Source organism: Microtus oregoni, unplaced genomic scaffold (genome assembly GCF_018167655.1).
Source record: "Microtus oregoni isolate MIOR12 unplaced genomic scaffold, Mior012 000176F_ref0000478, whole genome shotgun sequence".
Lineage (NCBI taxonomy): Eukaryota > Metazoa > Chordata > Mammalia > Rodentia > Cricetidae > Microtus > Microtus oregoni.
Genome location: NW_024544833.1, coordinates 642489 through 660870, shown reverse-complemented (window position 1 = coordinate 660870; position 18382 = coordinate 642489). Strand labels below are relative to the sequence as shown.

At 49.8% G+C, this 18382-nt stretch overlaps 1 protein-coding gene across 1 annotated transcript; it reads right to left on the bottom strand.

The window, feature by feature from the left end:
• Positions 1–528: 528 nt before the first annotated feature.
• LOC121445338 (protocadherin-12) lies at positions 529–16132 on the bottom strand. Its single transcript, XM_041647421.1, has 4 exons — positions 13262–16132; positions 9669–9766; positions 7578–7750; positions 529–2442 (listed from the first exon to the last, which is right to left on the bottom strand). Exons 1-4 carry the CDS (start codon positions 16130–16132, stop codon positions 2033–2035), a joined length of 3552 nt encoding a protein of 1183 aa, XP_041503355.1. The 3' UTR covers positions 529–2032.
• Positions 16133–18382: the final 2250 nt, after the last annotated feature.

Below are 18382 nucleotides of genomic sequence, written 5' to 3'. Positions count from 1 at the left end.
TTCTCAGATAAAAATACTTACGCACGCACAAAGCCCTGTCTGTTATGCAGGGTTCCAAGGACCGGAGCTTTAGGACTAGAGTGATACACTTAGTCTTTTTTTTTTTTTCTAGATAGGGTTTCTCTTTGTAACTCTGACTGTTCTGGAACTCACTCTGTATACCAGGCTGGCCTCAAACCCACAGAGATCCACCAGCCTCTGCCTCCCGAGTGCTGGGATTAAAGGCGTACGCCACCACGGTCCAGCTTGGTTTAGTGTTTCTAATGACCAAGTCTCAGCCATGGTTCCAGCATCCCTAGGTCGTCTGCCCACTCCATCTCTCCTCTGCCTGCAAGTCCTCTAATAACTTGCGAGATCAGCATGGTCTACTTTGTACTACAGTCTTCAGACTTGGCTTTTACATAGTAGAACTATTCCCACCCTCCAATGAAGTCCTATCTGGAGCACCAACGTAAGTAAAAGGAAAGTCTGAAGCATGTGTTTACCCATTTATTCAGTCATAGGGCCACTTAGCTAGTATCTCTAGTGTCAACTGTGCCAGGCACCTGGCTGGACAAGCTGGAACGCCCGCTTGCTAGTTTCCATAGCCTCTTTCTCTGACCTGGAACCCAGCAGCTCCATGAACCAGTGTGAAGATCACAGGTCTCATAAGATCACCCTGACCTGGAGTGAGCGATGAGAGACCCAGGCCTCTGAAATGCTTAACTTTGTCGGGTCTCATACTGCTCATCTGTAAGATGCACTAATATCACTGCATTGCATGTACACGTGAATGTCACCAGCCCTCAGTGGGAGCCCTGCTAGTCCCGAAGAGGGCTAGTGAAGCAGACACCATCTTCTGCCTTCAGTGTCCAGGACACCTCACCCCCATCTTAAACTAGCTGTGACTGCTTGGAACAAATGTCCAGGAACAAAAAGCCTTGGGAACGTATTAGCTATTTCTTCATTCTTCCCGCCGCTGGGAGCCTGGCTGCTGTCAGTATGGATTTCATAGTCCCAGCTCACATATCATCCTCTGGGGCCTCAATTCCCAGACCCAAGCCTGCCAGTGGAGAAAGACTTCCCCAACTGGGGTCTCAGATAAGACTTCTGCATCTCAAGGAACTGACACTGGGCAGATACAAACTCCTTTTAACCCGTGTCCTATGGGCCTGAATGCCTCTATTTGCAAACCTTCGTCTCAAGGACTTTTCTTATTCTTGGTTGGCAGTCTAGTGCCATGGTTGATGGCATGGGCTGTGGTGTTGAGCCAGCCTGAGCACGAATCTCCTGGCTCTGTTTCTACTCCCTGCTCACTCCTAGGAAAGACACTCAACTTTTCCGAGCTTTGCATCTGTGGAATGGGTATAATAATACCACCAGCCTAGCATTGTGGGGAATATAAATACTTCATCTACAGCCTTGCTTTACTTGGTCCTGATTTTCCGGCTGTGAAGCCTATTGTTGGATAACATAGTGGAGTGGGGTCAAGGACACACATGTCCATCATCTGTGTACCGGTCACCGAACCAGTGTGACCCACTCCCGCCATGACCCAACAGAAGTGTAATGCCAGGAATAAATGACAAAAGCCTCCCCCACCCCTCCGGTACTCTGGCAAACAGGAGACTGAGCTGCAGTTTTTCCTTTTTTTAGTAGGTCAGAGAGCACACTGCCTGTCTCCCCCAGGAGCCAGCCCTCTGCCTCCAGTATCCAGTGAGGCCGCCCCCCTTGCTTATGATACTGCACTCCGTGACATCCGGCATCTCTTCCTCCTGAGGAACTCTGTGTGCACGAGAAACAAGCTGTTTCTCTTCTCCATAAAGCTCAGCCACAGGGTCTGTTACAAGGTCTGCTTAGGCCAGTTACCTGTCGGTCCTCCTCTGTGGGAAACAGCATCAGTTACCCTAAAGTTGAGGGTGTCTCTGGCCAGTGAGCTCCACAATTTTAGAAACCAGTTCATTCCCTGAGATCCACAAGGCCTGAATACCACCCTAACGTCTCCCAGGGAACCTGGCTCCTGGATCCAAAGATATCCCCCCACCAAGCATGTTCATAGATTCCTGCCACAGCCAAGTCGGCCCTCGGCTGCCTTCTTTCTACCCAGCTGTGCTTCTGAGCCCGAGGTCCCACTGGTGGCCAGGTCTAGACTGAGGGTCCTGCCGCACACCGAGAGCCGTCGCAAAGCCGCAGACGCGGCCTCCACTGGCACCGTGTGCTGCTCCAACAACATCTCCAGCAGCGAGTTCATCTCCGAGACGAAAGTGCTGGCCAGGCGCGTGCCTGTTGGGCTTAGCTCGGGCCCCGGTCCGGCTGTTTTGCCGAATGTCTGGAAGGTTCTCGGTTCCTCTGAAGCTGCGGCGTCAGGGGAAGACAAGTTGTCTCGGTAATTGGTGGTGAGGGGCAATGACAGTCTTGCCATCCAGGCAGGGTCAGGGGGACTGAGCTTGTCCAGGGCCAGACCTGCAGAGGAAGGAGAGACACGGTGAGGGCCAAATGCAGGGAAGCCAGGCAGGCGGGTGGGGCTGTAAGCAGGACAGGAACAGTGGACAAAGAAGGAAAGGGAAATGGTGGGGGACACACGACTATGGGAGCGGGACGGGAAGGAAGAGGCCTTGACGGGCAAGCTCCCTGGGCAGGAAAACTGCTGACCAAAGCCGGAAGAGCTTAGTTTGGAGGAGGCATGAGGATAGATAGGATTAGCCTGTTTGAGCCTGGCATGGAGGAACACATCTGGTATCCCAACACTTGGGAAACTGACGCTGGAGAGTCACAGCAAATTTGAGGCCAGCCTCATCTGCCCATCAAGTTCCAGGCCATTAAGGGACCCTATCTCAAAAACAAGCAGAGAGAGAAAGAGAATAATAACCAATTATTAACTGCTCATATGCCAGGAAATTGCATAATTAACTCGTTTCATCTACTCAGGTGTTTGAGGTCAAGGGTCTTATCTCTATTTTAAAGATAAGGATTCTGACCCTCAAAGAAGTCTTGTTTTCTAGGAAACCAAAACTGGATTGGACCTAGGTCTGACGACTTTGAAGACCCTGGTACTCCCCAGCCCTACCCACTCTCTAGGAAGCATGGCCTTCTTGCCCCTGGGTGCTTCTCAGATGCACCTCTAGAATTCCCAGGGCTGACAGGGCCCGCGTTGTCACTATAGGGCAACCTCACCTCCCCCTCACACTGTTTCCTGGCCTAGTGTCCAGCTGAGAAGGGGCTGTCTGCCTGAGGATTGCCCTGAGAAAGGAATGGGGCAGTGGCAGCGACAGCCTGGTATTTCTGGCTTTTAAAAATAATGTCCCCTGGATTCTCATGTCACCATCACCCTTCTTTTCTCATTTCTCTCTCAGAAAATCCTGCCTAGGAGCTGGATGTGGTGGCACGTGCCTGAAATCCCAGCACTCAGGCTGAGACAGGAGCATTACTGGGAGTTCCAGGATAGAATAGGTTACGCAGAACAATAGGCCAGTTAGGGCTACATAAGACTCTTTCTCAAATAACACCAAACAAACAAACATGAATTCCAGCCCCAAAGACAAAGACCAAGCAGGAGAAAAAAAAGGAAATCCAGTTTCCTGCTTATGAAACACATACACACTCACACGCGGTGGGGTGGGGGTGGGGGGATGGGTAGAATGGGTAGAGAACACGTATTAATGTTAACAGGTATTTAATGCTTGTTTCAGGTTAGTGGTTTTAAATCTGTGCAAGAAGATGCTGGAAGGAAATAGGGCACAGTGCTAACTGAAATTCTCTGGGCATAAATGATTTGTTCTTTGTTTGTCTGTTTGCCTATATTTTCTACATTATCAGAATGCTACTTCTGCAACTTGAAAAGGTCATTCCAATGTGCAGCTAATCATTTGTTTGGATCAGTGAATGATCCCCTGGTTCTTGTCTCTAGTTCTGGACTGTACAGGCTGGGTCTGGCCTCCCGCCTGGGACTTGGTGAATGTCTGTTACATGATTAATGGACATGCTGATTGACCCTTGACATTGGGAAACTGTAAACATTACTTCCCTGAGTCTCTGAGAAATAAGAACTCCAGCCTTTCCTTGTTCATGGTCAGCTTCAGAGGAGAACGGGAAGTCATGGGGCATATGAGGACAGCTGGAAAGTGATGATGAGTTCACCGTGTGACCTTCATTACGAATTCGGGGAGTTCATGAAACTAATAAAATAGCCATCCCCTCCCCCGGGGTGTAGGCCACCGGAAGTCAGTATCGGATGCCTCATTCTATTTCCTTTCGTTCTTTTTTGAGGTGAGTTCTCACTTTGTAGCCCTGGTTGGCCTGAAATTCCTTATGTAAACCAAGATAGTCTCAAACTCACAGATGTCCACCTGCCTCTGCCTTCAGAGTACTAGGATTAAAGGCGTGCCCCGCTATACCTGACTTCCAACCCATATTTTTGGTACAGATTCTCTCACAGGAACCAGAAGCTCACAATTCAGCTAGGCTGGCCAGTCAACAAACCACTGGGATCCTCCAGTCCCTGCCTCCCCAGCACTGAGACTGCAGATGAACAGGCCTGACATTTATTTATTTATTTATTTATTTATTTATTTTTGGTTTTTCGAGACAGGGTTTCTCTGTGGTTTTGGAGCCTGTCCTGGAACTAGCTCTGTAGACCAGGCTGGTCTCGAACTCACAGAGATCCACCTGCCTCTGCCTCCCAAGTGCTGGGATTAAAGGCATGCGCCACCACCATCCGGCCAGGCCTGACTTTTAAAGTGGGTTTTAGGAGATCCAAACTTAGGCCCTCAAACTTTCGTGGTGAATACTTCACCCACTGAGTCATCATTATCACATGTCCAGATGGATTTTTTTTTATCTAATCACCAAGTCCCCAGTCCTTAACACGGCTCTCAGTAGCCCCAGGGCATCCAGTTCTTTCCCACCCGTTTCTCCATCTTCCCAACTCACAGTGCCCAATGCTTTCTGGGCTGTGGGGAGGCAGGACAGGTCAAGGATTGAGCCCACAAGTTCTAGCCACAGCTGGCCAATGACAGAATTCAAAACTGTAGCCACCAACCACACGTGGGTACTGAGCCCTTGAGGTGTAGTTGGGATGACTAAGGACTCAATATTTCATTTTATTTCATTTCACTTCATTTAAACTTAAATAGCCATATGTGGCCAGTGGCTACCATATTGAGCAGTACGGCTCTAGAATTTAGAGTCATATTGCCTGTATTAATAGCCATTAACTGCATGACCCCAGGCAAATTATTAAACACTTTTGACCTTCGGCTTTTTTTCCTTTTATGAAACAGGGATAATGAATAGCCCCTTTCTCTTCATATTTTCTCCAGAGAAACTTACAATAGGTGACATGCCCTTAAAAGGCTCTTTCGGTGCTAGTTATGGTTTTTAGCCCCAGAAAGGGTAAAACCTGCCATGCCTTGCAGCCAGACAGAACATGTGGGAAATAAATTAACTCCAGAAACAGAAGATGAGATGGTCAGGGGTACGGTGTGTCATGTCACCTGAAGGAGGTAGACTAGTTCCCACAGAAGGCACTTGGCTGGCGGAGTCTCGCATTAAAATTCGTATTATGTTTATAGTTAAAGCTAATTGTTTTCCTTTCCTTCCCTTCTTCCTCCTTTCCCCCTCCTCCTCCTCTTCTTTGTTCATTGTTTTATAGGCTCTTATGTAGCCCAGACTAGTCCAGAATTCATTAAGGATGACCTTGAGTCTCTGACCCTCTGGCCTCCACTTCCTGAGTACTGGGATTAAAGGTCTGTACCAACAGGCCCATTTAATGCACTGTTTGGGAATGAACCCAGGAGCAGGCAAATCCTCTATCAACTGAGCTACATTCCAACCCCAAACCAATGTTGTTGGTTTTTTTTTGTTTGTTTGTTTGTTTGTTTTTTTGAAAAAACAAAGAATCTCTTGATCTTCAATTAGCACATAAAGGAGTTGTCCCTTTTCTGGGGTGAAAGGTTATTTAAATATGTCAAATGAAGTGGTGCCGTTGAGTTTATTCTGCACACAGCATGCAGATTTGGGCTCCCAGCCAGGATAGAGGAGACTGCGCAGGCCAGCTTACTTCCTAAGCCTGGGTTCACCTGTACATTTGGTCTTACCTACTCCAGAGGATGACCTGTTGGCTTTCCTGGTGCTCGACACACAGACCAGGACCTAGGAAGTTGTTTACTCAGCAGTGATCTTGTGTTATTCTCTTTCTTTTCTTTTTTTAAGGTTTATTTATTCTATGTTATGTATATGAGTGTTTTGCCTACCTATCTGTCTGTGTATGTGTGTACCCATTGCCTGTCAAGTTCAGAAGAGGGTGTTGGATTCCCTGAATCTACAGTTACAGACAATTGTGAGCTGCCATGTGGGTGCTAGGAACTGAATCCAGGTCTTCTGGAAGAGCAGTCAGTGCTCTTAACCACTGAGTCATCTCTCCAGCCCTGCTTGTTATTCTTTTATTTATTTGTTTGTTTATTTATTTATTATGTATATAGTATTCTGTCTGTGTGTATGTCTGCAGGCCAGAGGAGGACACCAGATCTCATTACAGATGGTTAAGTCACCATGTGGTTGCCAGGAATTGAACTCAGGACCTTTGGAAGAGCAGGCAATGCTCTTAACCACTGAGCCATCTCTCCAGCCCCCTTGTTTGTTATTCTTTTTTTTTTTTTTAAGATTTATTTATTTAGGGGCTGGAGAGATGGCTCAGTGGTTAAGAGCACTGTCTGCTCTTCCAGAGGTTCTGAGTTCAATTTCCAGCAACCACGTGGTGGCTCCAAACCATCTGTAAAGAGATCTGGCGGCCTCCTCTGGCGTGTGCGTATAAATGGAGGCAGAAAGTTATATACATAATAAATAAATCAATCTTTTTTTTAAAGATTGATTTATTTATTATGTATACAGTATTCTCTTTGCATGTATGCCTGCAGGCCAGAAGAGGGCACCAGATCTCACTACAGATGGTTGTGAGCCACCATGCGGTTGCTGGGAATTGAACTCAGTACCTCTGGAAGAGCAGACAGTGCTCTTAACCACTGAGCCATCTCTCCAGCCCGTTTGTTATTCTTAATGATGATTTTTAAAAAGTAGGCCCTGGGGTCTGGAGAGATGGCTCAGTGGTTAAAAACACTGGTTGCTCTTCCAGAGGACCCACGTTCAATTCCCAGCACCCACAGAGCAGCTCAGCACTGTCTGTAAATCCAGTCACAGGGGATTCAACACCCTCCCACAGATAAAGTACAGGCAAAACACCGATGCACATATAATAATTAAAAAAAAATAAACAATAAAAAAGTAGAACCTGGTCAATTAAATAAAGGAAAACTGGACATGGTGGCTCATTTCTATAATCTCAGCACTTGGGAAGTTGGGAAGGAGGATTCCATAGTCAGTCTCAGCTACATATTGACAGAGTCGAACCCTGCCATAAACAACCAAACCCACCTCCAGAATTAAATAAACAAACAGATAGATAACCACTTTCCGAGACTGCAAGGGAAATAGAATCCTGGGCACAGCCCTCTGCACAGTGGATTGGACAACTCTGGAGCCTGGGTGCACGGGCGGATGATAGGCACAGAGACAGCACAGGGGTGACCTCAGGGCATCCCTACCTGTATGGGGGTCCAGCAGGCTCGATAGTTCTTCTTCCAGAAGTCGCTTCACAGAAAGGTTCTCCTCCTCGGGGCCTAGGGGGCCCTCTTCCAGGTCAGGCTCTGCTTGGCCACCAGGCCTGACACCTGGGCCATCTGAGCCATCTGAGCCATCTGTGTCTGGGATGGGAGCCCTGTGAAGAGGCCAACCAGGTTTCAAGTGAGGAATTTTCACATAACTGTCTGTTCACGTCATCTCTGTCATTTGCCATCTATACAGGGAACCGACGTGGTCATCTACCCAGTACCAGCCAGGCAGGGTGGGTTTTGCCTTCCTTATGCCTTGTTCTCTTCTCAAATGTGCAGAACATGGCCTAGCACACACTGGGTGTTTGACGAACACTATGGAATCAGTGACTATGGTTTCCTTCCTACTGAAGCCACCTCCCAGAGCAAAGGAACAGGTCTGTGGGGGACGCATCTGGATGGGGCACCCTTGACTCACATCTACACCTGCACCCCAGCTTCCTGGCTTAAGCTGAGGACCTTGTGTCTCACTGACCCTCAAGGCCTCTGACAGTCACTCAGGATGAAGCCCATCCCTACAGGTGAAAAGTCTCCCATGATTCCTATGTGATTTCTATTGCCCTCATTTCCCCCAGTGACCGTTCCTGCTGCTATTAAGAGATCATCCAGAAGGTAGCAAACTGGGGTAACAGGGTGACAACTCTCCTATGTCAGGCCTCGTGCTATGCAAGGTACAGGACTCATTCCACTCATTGGAGCCTGTCCATGAGAGCCGTTCCCATTCTGCCACCCAGAATTTTGCAGCAGCTTGCCTAAGGACCCCACGGGCTAAGCAATTAAGCAAAAATTCCAATCTAGACCCATGGCTCTGGAATGTGAGACTCTTAGGGCTCAGGAAATCATGTCCAAATGTGAAAGCTTTTAGAGCTGTGCCTCTGACCTCCTATCCCCGAGCTCCCACCCTCAGGCGTACGGATAGCCATCTAGAATTCCTTTCCCAAAGAAGGTCATAGAAACTAGAACTTTTCCCAAAGCCAACCATAAAGCCTAAAAACACACTTGAATTCCCCCCTTACTTTCTGTGTAAGAGCTGGCAATAAGGACATACTCTGGCTTGCCTAGCTTGATGGCAGGTTGTGAGTCCCTTGTTCCGGAAAAGCTCCTAGCCCATACCTGGAAGCAAGGAATGCTGGGTAGAGCAGCCAAGAAAGCCACACAGATAGGCCTGGCTGAGTCTAAATTTCAATTTGCCCATACCATTTTTATCCAATTATATTTTCACAGGTATCCCTGAAACACTAAACCCAATCTTGAAAAATGTGTCTTTGGATCTTCAATCTAAAGGCTTCTTCTGTATCACATAAAACAATGATTTAAAAAACTGTAATGGGGTCTATGAGAGAGGCACCTCAGTGGCTAAGGGCATTTGCCACCAAACCCTCATGCCCCGAGTTCAATCCCTGTGTGATGGAAAAGAGAGAACAGACACCCTCTGTTGTCCTCTGCCCTTACACACACACACACACACACACACACACACACACACACACACACACAAACCCTGACTCATATGCAAAATAAAGAAATGTAAAAGAATTTTTTACATTTACTACGGCTTTTCTCTTGTTCATTGGTCTGTTGGCAGTTGATTCCCACAGACTCAAATGTTGAGCCTGCAGAAGGGAAAATCTGTTTCTCCATCCATTGCTATCCTCTGGAGGGCTCCTCGCTTCCAGGACTGCCCGCAGGAGCACACCCTCGCACTGACATCCTTATATAGCATGTTTGTAGGCCAAGAGAAGGAACGGTGAAAGTTACAGATTTCAAACCGATCAAGTAAGCAGGGGAGACAGTCAGAGCTAAGAGGTGAAGTAATTTCCTTAGCGACAAGGGGACCTGTAAATATCATAAATACAGTGGTCCCAGGATGGAGCCTCCGGAGTGGGGGGATGGGTGCTGTCTGCTGCATGTACCCCCTGGGCTGGGTTCAGAGGGTGCCCATTCTTCCACACTCACCAAGGCTTTTGGGGAGGGTGACCTAGGGGCCCGGAGGAGGCCGTGCTGTGGGTGCTACCCACTGCTTACCTGCTGCCGCCGGGCTTGGCCGAGTATTTATTTCCTCGGTGGTTTGGTTTGGGCTGGAATTGGCCCTGATGCAGCAAGGACAACAGCTGGGAGATTTGCTACAAGACAGGAAAAATCTGTTGACTACACACAATTCCGACCCAGCACGCTTCCTCGCCGGATGTTTCCCTCAAACGCTGCTGCTTTCTTTTTATAGTTTTTCCTCTGGCTTCAGATGCTTCTGCGATCAGATAGGGGGTTGGGGGAACGGACCTGTGTGGCTGAAGCAGGGACCTGGGGGAGGGTGCTTCCCAGCTTTGCGGTGTCCCTGCAGGCCCTGGGCAGCTGAAGGAGATCCTATGGAGACCCTTGGAACCATCCCCATTAGCTTGTTCCCTGGAGTGACTGGTGGGCTTGGACTGGAAAAGGCATTGCCAGAGCGTACAGTAGTTACTTTGGTAAGGACTGTCTTCAAGAGTTATTTTTCCCTTTGGACAGTGTTCAAACGCTCTGGCTTGAACTTGTGGAGGTGTGTGTGGGGAGTATGCAAGGCTGCCTGGTGCAAGGCAGAAATGGTGTCATTTAACCAATTCACTTATTCACCCTGTCAATGGACATGGTTTTTTGTTTATTTGTTGGTTGGTTGGTTTTTCAAGACAGGGTTTCTCTGTGTAACAGCCCTAGCTGTCCTGGAACTGGCTCTGTAGACCAAGCTGGCTACAAACTCACAGAGATCCGCCTGCTTGTGCCTCCTAAATGCTGGGATTAAAGGCATGTGCCACCACTGCCCAGCAATGGACATGCATTCAAAGCATGTCTGTTCCAGGCTAGTGTTTCTGTGGGACTTGTAAGAATGAGATATGGACCCCATGTAGTCTTTGGAAGCTCATGATTTATAAGGAAGGCAAGGAAGAAGGGGACAAAGACTTCACCAGAGTCATAATTATCCGTTTACTTTTTTGTCTTTTGAGACAGGATCTTACTATGCTATGCAGCTGCCTTGAAACTCCTATCTTAGCCTCCCAAGGGGCTGGAACTATAGGCATGAGCCACCAAACCTGGCTTTCATGCAATTCAACTAATGTTTTCTTGAATTCTGACTGTGTGCCAGGAACTCCTGCTGAGACCGAAGGCTCCACAGGAATTCCGCCAGAGACTGGAAGGTCTTGGCCGTTAAGAAAAGACAGCTTCTGTTCAGGGTTCTCAAAGACTAGAAAAATGGCAGGACTTCAGGTAGATGGGAGAAGAGGAACTGACTAGATATTAATCCTGCACCTAAGGTCCCGGAGGGAGAGGAAGCAGCCTTAGTCTTCATAGACTTGGTTCTTCCTGGTTGCCAGCTTGTGACCTTTCAGGCAGATTTTGAGACCCCCGGAGACCTCAGCTTCATCACCTTTTGTCTCTGAAGAGGTTTTGAATTCTCCACAGCATTGTCAGGGTTAATTAGATCATTGAGACTAAGACTCGAGGGTGTTACCTCTAAAAATGCTGCTTCATGGTGTCCAGCACTAGGGTGGCACGGTGACTTGGGAGAGTCAGGGTCCCTGAGCCTGCCTCAGGTAGATTCTGCCTCCTTAACCGGCCCAAAAGCCCTTAGAAGACAGACACCTGAAAACCTTTACCCAAGCGACACTAGGTAAGCACAACTTGAAGGCCAAGCCCAGTGTCACCTCCTGGAATTCAGAGTCACTTCACAGTTGGAACCCAGACTCGGGGGTTAGATTCAGGCTCACACTAACTCTGTTCCCGCCTTACCTCCCATCTTCCTGGCCCTAGAAATCGCTTCCGGGTCCTGAGTCTCAGTTTCCTCAGCAGTAGGGGAATAATAATGAGACGGAAGTCAGAAGGTAGTGGGTGTTGTGGCATTTAAATGAACTGAGCTGTGTGAATCACGTGTTGACAGAGCCCCAGGTAGCACTTAATAACTACCTGGTGACAACTAATCTCCTCTGTGCCACACAACAGCTACAGGAAGGTGATACCAACCCCTGCATTTTGTAGATATGCAACCTGAGGCATACAGTCCTTGCAGTGACAAGGCCTGGAACTTGAACTCAGGTCTGACTTTATTGTGTGGCTGAACTGTCAAAGAGACCTGGCTGTTTGGCATCTTACTCTTGACCCCCAGTTGATTCCAAAGGGGTGCCTTTCTTCCCATCACTTCAGCGTGTCGTGCAGAGTGTCTGTCGGCTCTCTACCGTTATGTCCAGTGTGTGGCATAAGAGTACATCCTAAACCAGGCAGGTGGTGCATGCCTGTGATCCCAGCACTAGGGAGGCAGAAGCAGGCAAATCCCAGTACTAATGAGTTCGAGTTCCAGAATAGGCTCCAAAGCTACAGAGAGAAACACTGTCTGGGAAAACCAAAACCAAACCAAAATAAAGCAAAAAGAGAGTTCATCCTGAAAGCCTCTGGTGGATGAATGAGTGGAAGAATGAAGTAGTTGGCTGCAGTCCTTTCTGGGTTTGCAGGGAGCCCCAGGGTGAGGTTTCTAAGAGAAAAGCTAAACACTACCTCTAAGTGGCTTCCTAGGAAAGGGTTGGAAAAGAAGCTGTGTCCCTGCTCCATGAGAAAGCTGAGCTGATTGTCTGGCCCAACAAAAATATGTCTCTTGATGCTCAGCCTTGTGCAGCAGAAGCTCTCCGGACGTCAGAGAAGCAGTTAGGGATATGTTAAGCTCCATCCCTGAGAAGACCTCCCCTTTGTGGCTAGTAAACCCCGAGGCATGAAACAGAGGGCCCTTCATCATCCCATTAATCCTTCCCCCAGGGCAGCAGAGACCAAGCGAGCTTGACTTCAGAATTCCCATTTTGTAGATGAAGAAAATGAGACTCCACAGTTAAAGGTCATTCCCTACACTCTCCAGTTCTGACTGTTGTGTTTGGACTGGGATTTGCCTCACTAGACAAGGTGTTTTCCCTGTCTCCCCAGCTGGTACACTCTGGGGTCTCAAGCAAGTCCCCTGAGGGAGTGTTACCCACGCCTGACTGTTTCAAGGGAGGTTGTCTAGACAAGATGAGCAGGTTGAGAGCAGGCATGGGGAGGTGCTTTGTGGAGGGGATAGTAACCATTTGCTGAGCAGACACTACAGCCCAGGCAGACACTGCTGTCCTGGCATGGCTGCCAGGGATCGATTCATTTTGTTTTCTTGCAGTCTTGCAGGGAGCATGCTGCTAAAGTGGGTACCTCTAACTATAAGCTGAGTAACTTCTCTATTAGCCACAAGCGGAAAGAGGTAGAGCCAGAATTTGAAGCCAGGCAACCTTACTCCAAAGTTCTTATTTCTAGTCACTACCTGTGCTGTGTTTGCTGTGTGTCCACCTGTGCCAGGCATGCATATGTACTTTACAGGAATTAACCGATCTGATCCTCAGGACAACTCTGTAGGACACACACACACTTCTCACTGCCATTCCCAGTTCACCATCAAGGAAACTGAGGCTCAGAAACATGCCCAGGACCACACAGCTAAGATCCCCAGCCCTTAAGTTCTACATCACAATATGCCTGGTGAGTCTAAGGGTGAATTCAGGAAACGAGGGTGTCTATTGCTCTTGGTGGTGTTCTGGGGGGGGGGCAGTGATCAGAAAAACAGCTGCCCATGCCAGAGGTACCTGCACAGGTGGAGAATCCCCAGCGAGCTCCTCCACAGGGTTCCGTTCCGCAAAAGCAGCCACGGACAGCCGGACCAGGCTCCTCAGAATCTGGTGAGGACCAGGCTGTCCTTCAGGAGACACTTTGCCGTTGAGATTCCGCTGCCGTCTCAGGGTTGCAGAGGAGGCTGGCGGGCTCTGTGGAGCCTCCTTACTGCCCTGGTCTCCAGCCAGCCTCGCTATGGGGCTGCCAGGCAGCTGCAGAGGCCTGGAGTGCGGCTGGCCCAGGGTAGGTGGGGACTCAGGAAGGCATAGGTTCTCTCGGGAGGCATTCCTCTGCCTGGGATGGTTGAAAAGAAAGTTGTAGGTGTCTTGCAGTACCTCCTGGCTCTCTGCCAGTGCTCCCTGGTTGCCTTGGTTACGCAGGGTCCTGTATAAGGTTGGTGTGAGGTGGAAGGGGGTGGAGTCCCAGCCTGTCTCCATCAATGCCTCCTTACTGATATCTTTATGGGATGATTTAACATCATCAGCCTCATTCTCCTGGGCCCTGAGCATGGGCACCAGGTGAATATCTGCCTTCTGAATGTGTTTCTGGGGCCTCTTGGGCTGGTGGCGGTACGTGGACTCAGCTTCGCGACAGTTGTAGGCCCTATTATCCTTTTTCTCCGTCCGGCAGATGGACACGGACAGAGCCAAGATCAGCCCAAAGATGGCCAGCAGCAGCACAGCCAGGCAGATCATTGCCAGCACTGGTGTGCTCAGGACCCCAGGCTCATGAGCAGAGTCCCTTAGGTGGTCCACGCTGGTGACAAACACAACCCTCAACAGAGCTTGAGTATGCAAGGAGGGGCTGCCCTGGTCCTCTACTACTATCCCCAGGTCCCACTGACTCCCAATGAGGCTGCTGGCATTGGTGACATTAATCAATAGCTGCCCCAAGGAGGGGCTGAGGACAAAAAGATGAGCATCATTCCCACTTTGAATGCTGTAGAGGAGCTCCCCATTGGCTCCCGAGTCTGCATCTCTTGCCACAATCGTGGCCAAAAGATAAGACCAGGGGCTGTGGGTAGACATTGGTGTACCAGTAACTGCTGGCTCCAAGCCATTGGGATTCTCGATGGGCAACAGAAGGTGCCCCGTGGAGGCATTTACGAGCACTGAAAGGGTGGCTTTGCCTTCACTGAGCACAGGATGGATCACTTCTGGGGCGTTATCATTGGCATCCAAGAGGCTAACCCACACAGCGATGCTGGATGCAAGCTGGGGATGCCCTCTGTCCTCTGCTATCACCTGGAACTCAAAGCCCGCCATCTGCTCATAGTCCAGTGACTTCTGAGCAGTGACTTCTCCTGTCTCAGAGTCAATAGCTACTAGGTGAGAAACGGGGGAGTCCTTGATACGGTATGACACTTTCCCATTAATGCCCAAGTCGGCATCGTGAGCTTTGACAGTGATGAGATGAAGAAAAGGTGGGTTGTTTTCCCAAGTGGAGACCTCATAGCGGCTCTTCTCGAACACGGGGGCATTGTCATTGACATCACCGACCTGAATTCGCAGCTCCATCTCAGCTGATAAGGGCCGGGGTCCTTGGTCTTGGGCGAACACGGTGAGAGTGTATGTGGACCACAGCTCTCTGTCCAGTGTGGTGTTGGTGAGCAGCATGTATGTGTTGCCGTTAGTTCTTTTCAGCCTGAAATGGCCCAGCTCTTGATTCAGCCAGCAGTGGACCAGACCATTGTTCCCTGAGTCCAAGTCTTTTGCACTGACAAGTGCAATGAAACTGTCCCTGGGAAGATCTTCTGACACCAGCGACGTCTGGGAGGCCCATGTGATGTGGATGCTCGGAGCGTTGTCGTTGACATCCAGAACTTTGATGAGAACTTTGCAATGGCCTGGGATGGAATTGGGACCCAGGTCCCTTGCCTGGACATCCACCTCATAGGCAGGATTCCTCTCATAGTCTAGGCTTTGGCGCAGAATGATCTGGCCTGTCTTGGAATCTACACCAAAGGTATTCATCACCTCTGGGGACACATGCTTGCCAAAGAAGAATTCTACCTCCCCGTTGGGTCCTTGGTCTGGGTCTGTAGCAGTCAGGTTTATGAGAAGAGTGCCAGGGGCAGTGTCTTCTGGGATTTCTAGGGCCAGTGAACTCTCAGCAAACACCGGACTATTGTCATTGGAATCCAGGACATTGACCTTGACCATGCTGGTGCCTGTCTGAGGGGGATTCCCATTGTCATAGGCAGTCAGCACCAGATCAAAAAACGAGTGAACTTCCCTGTCCAACTCCTTCACCACCACAAGTTCTGCATGTTTGGTCTCATCGGGACCCACGATAACATCCAGGGCAAAGTGTTCACTGGGAGACAGGGAGTAGGAATACAAGCTGTTAGGACCAGTGTCTTGGTCAAGAGCTCTGTCCAAGGGGATTCGTGTGTACAGAGAGGCACTCTCGGAGATTTCCAGCTCCTGTTCACCCTTGGGAAACTCTGGCTGGTGGTCATTGATGTCCAGGACCTGAATCTCCACATGAATCAGAGCCGAAGCTCCCATGGCCAGCACATCAAAGGACACTAGGCAGGGATCTTGCTGCTGGCATAGCTGCTCCCGATCCAGCCTCCTCGAAGTGCTGAGCAGGCCGTTCTCAGAGTTCATCTGAATCGGCAGTGCCTGAGGCAGCTGCAGGATCTGGAAAGCATCTCCTGCCTTTCCACGCCTCTCCTCCACTCCCAGTTCTTGGGACAGTTTCCCTATCACTGTGCCAGACGGCACTTCCTCTGTCACTTGGAATTTCACCATGAGAGTGGCCACCTCCTGACAACCCCCTGAAAGGAATAAGAAGCTGCCTGGCCCCAGAAGCCCTAGCAGGAATGGCAGAAGCAGCATCATGCTCACCGCAGGGAGGGCTGGACTCGACCAGCTGGAGGTCTTCAGAGGCAGGACACGTTCCTGGTTGGCTCAATCAGCCTGGATCTCCTGCCTCAGATCTGCTGGTACAACTTTGTCCCATAATTAGAAGATGCTGGAAGAAGCAGGATTCCCAAGCAAGGCCATCTCTGTGAAAAGTGATCCGAGCGGTCCTCAGACGGGTGAATGGCTAGAGGAGATCCCTGCTCCCCAGCAGCGCCCGCTGGTTCAATCAGCAGTGATGGGCAGGAACCGGTCTGAGACTTGACCTAGGAAAGCGGGATGTAGGGATCTAACTTCCAAACAGTCACTAGGCTGGGGAAGCAGAGAAGCAGCTTTTTCCTATGGAAACCCCACCTACAGGAAAAGGGAGGGCTGTGACTTTCAATGGCAATTAGCGAAGGAGCATTTCCTGTGGGGCTGAGAGGCCTGTCGCTGAAGAGGATGAGGCCAGGGCTCCTGGGACTGGCTGGATGGGAAGGTGCTGTCCACCAGCAAGGCAGCCAATGACAGGGAGCCACTGTGTAGCCAGGCGAGCAAAGAACTCGACCTATGCTGATGTCCCTCTAGGGCACTTCAGGCTCCCCATCTCTCTTCCTCATCTCCCTTTTCAACTCCTGTGCCTTCTTCCCCCATTCTTCTACCTTCTGCCGCTCCTTGGACTCTCCGCCTCAACTTTGCCCTCAGGCTTGTCTCTCTGAGAAGCAGCTATTAGTAGAAAAGTCACAGGAGCTAAAAAGTGTCATGGGTTCAAATGCTGACTTTGCTGCTTCTCAGCTGGGTCTTCTAACTTAACCTCCCTGAGCCCCTGTTCCTTCATCTTCACGGTGGGGTGTGGAGGAAAATAATTGTCCTCCCTGCAGGAACCTGTGAGGCTTGAATAAGATGATATGCAAAATCCCTTGGCCTGGTCCTGGCCTCAAATCACAAACAGCCATGTTGTTTGGGTAAGGGTATTGTAGTAGATACAGCTCATTCCACCTGCGGCAGCTGCTCTCAACATTGGCCATGGCTCACACTGACCTCTGAAGGTGCCGGTGGCTCTACCAGAGCTGTCTGATCTGACCGCAAGGCTCCCCTCCCCCGTCCCCTTCCTGAGATCCTTGGGATCCATTGTTCTCTACATCTGGTCCAACTTGAGTCCCTGTCTGGGGAACCCCCGGCCTCCCTTCCTCTGTCTCGAACTTTTCACGCTTCCTTCTCCCACACCTTCCTCTCCCTTTCATCCGTCTTTCCCTCCCTTCCTCCCATTCTTCTCAGCACACTTTTGTTTACAAGAGTCCTGTGAACAGCTGCCCTGCCTCCACTCCCAGCCCTGGTTTGAAGGTGAGCCCTCGCTCCCACTCATCCTCTCACTTAGGCGAGGTGCAGGCAGGCAGAGGAGTGGGCAGTCTGCCTGTGTGGCCTTGTGGCTTCTGTTTCCCCCTTCTGTTGCCTCCAATATCCTTTCAGCCTTATGCCTCAGCCTTATGTAGGTTTATTCTGGAGGTCTGTAAAGCATTTGAAATGGTGGAAATTAAGGTCAGCTTCCCAGAGATGGGTGTCTACTGCTTGAGTCCTTGGGGCCAGAGATGCTCCATTTGGACACAGTGATACCACTCAGGCTTGTTGGCATGGAAATCCATGGCAGTCAGGCTTGGGGTGGCTGAGGGTTAGCCACGTGCATTTCCTCCCCTTCCCTCTGCCCTTTCTCTCCTTCCATCCTGCATTCACTTCTGGAGGTTGCTCAACCATCTCACTGAGCCCACTAAGTCTTGGCAGGGGTCCTAAGTCTATAGGGCCATTTCCTAGGGCACAACTTTGGGGACGGCCAGACCCTCGCAGACTTAGAGCACAAATGATTAAGTCTCTGAGCTTTAGCTTCCTTCTCTGAGAGTGTGACTGCCATCTTTCTTATAAGTTTATAGTAAGGATGGAAAAGCGACACCCATGGAGGCCTGAGTGTGGGGCCTGGCAGGAAGCATTCAGCAGGTAGGGATGGCCATTTTCTCTTTCTCATCTTGCAGATTTAATGGTTCAAATGCAAATGAGGAGTCAGTCATGCATTTACCTTTCTGCTTCTGTTCATTTGTTCATTTTTTTCTTCCTCTGATCTCTCTTAGCTCTGGGTAGGCAAGGCTCAGCCTATATATACTAAAAGGGGAGCCATGTGGTTCCCCTCAGAGCACGGGAACACAGTGGATGCTCATTGTCCTCTGGTGACAGCCTACATGATGACCTCACTGTCTGACC

What these genes read in the sequence shown, in the direction of transcription:
- LOC121445338 (XM_041647421.1), bottom strand. Translation starts at nt 16,132, where the DNA reads ATGATGCTGCTTCTGCCATTCCTGCTAGGGCTTCTGGGGCCAGGCAGC. An exon ending in GCCAAGCCCGGCGGCAGCAG is followed by an intron (nt 7,751 to 9,668) that starts GTAAGCAGTGGG and finishes GCCTCTTCACAG; the next exon opens with GGCTCCCATCCCAGACACAG. An exon ending in CCTGCTGGACCCCCATACAG is followed by an intron (nt 2,443 to 7,577) that starts GTAGGGATGCCC and finishes CTTCCTCTGCAG; the next exon opens with GTCTGGCCCTGGACAAGCTC.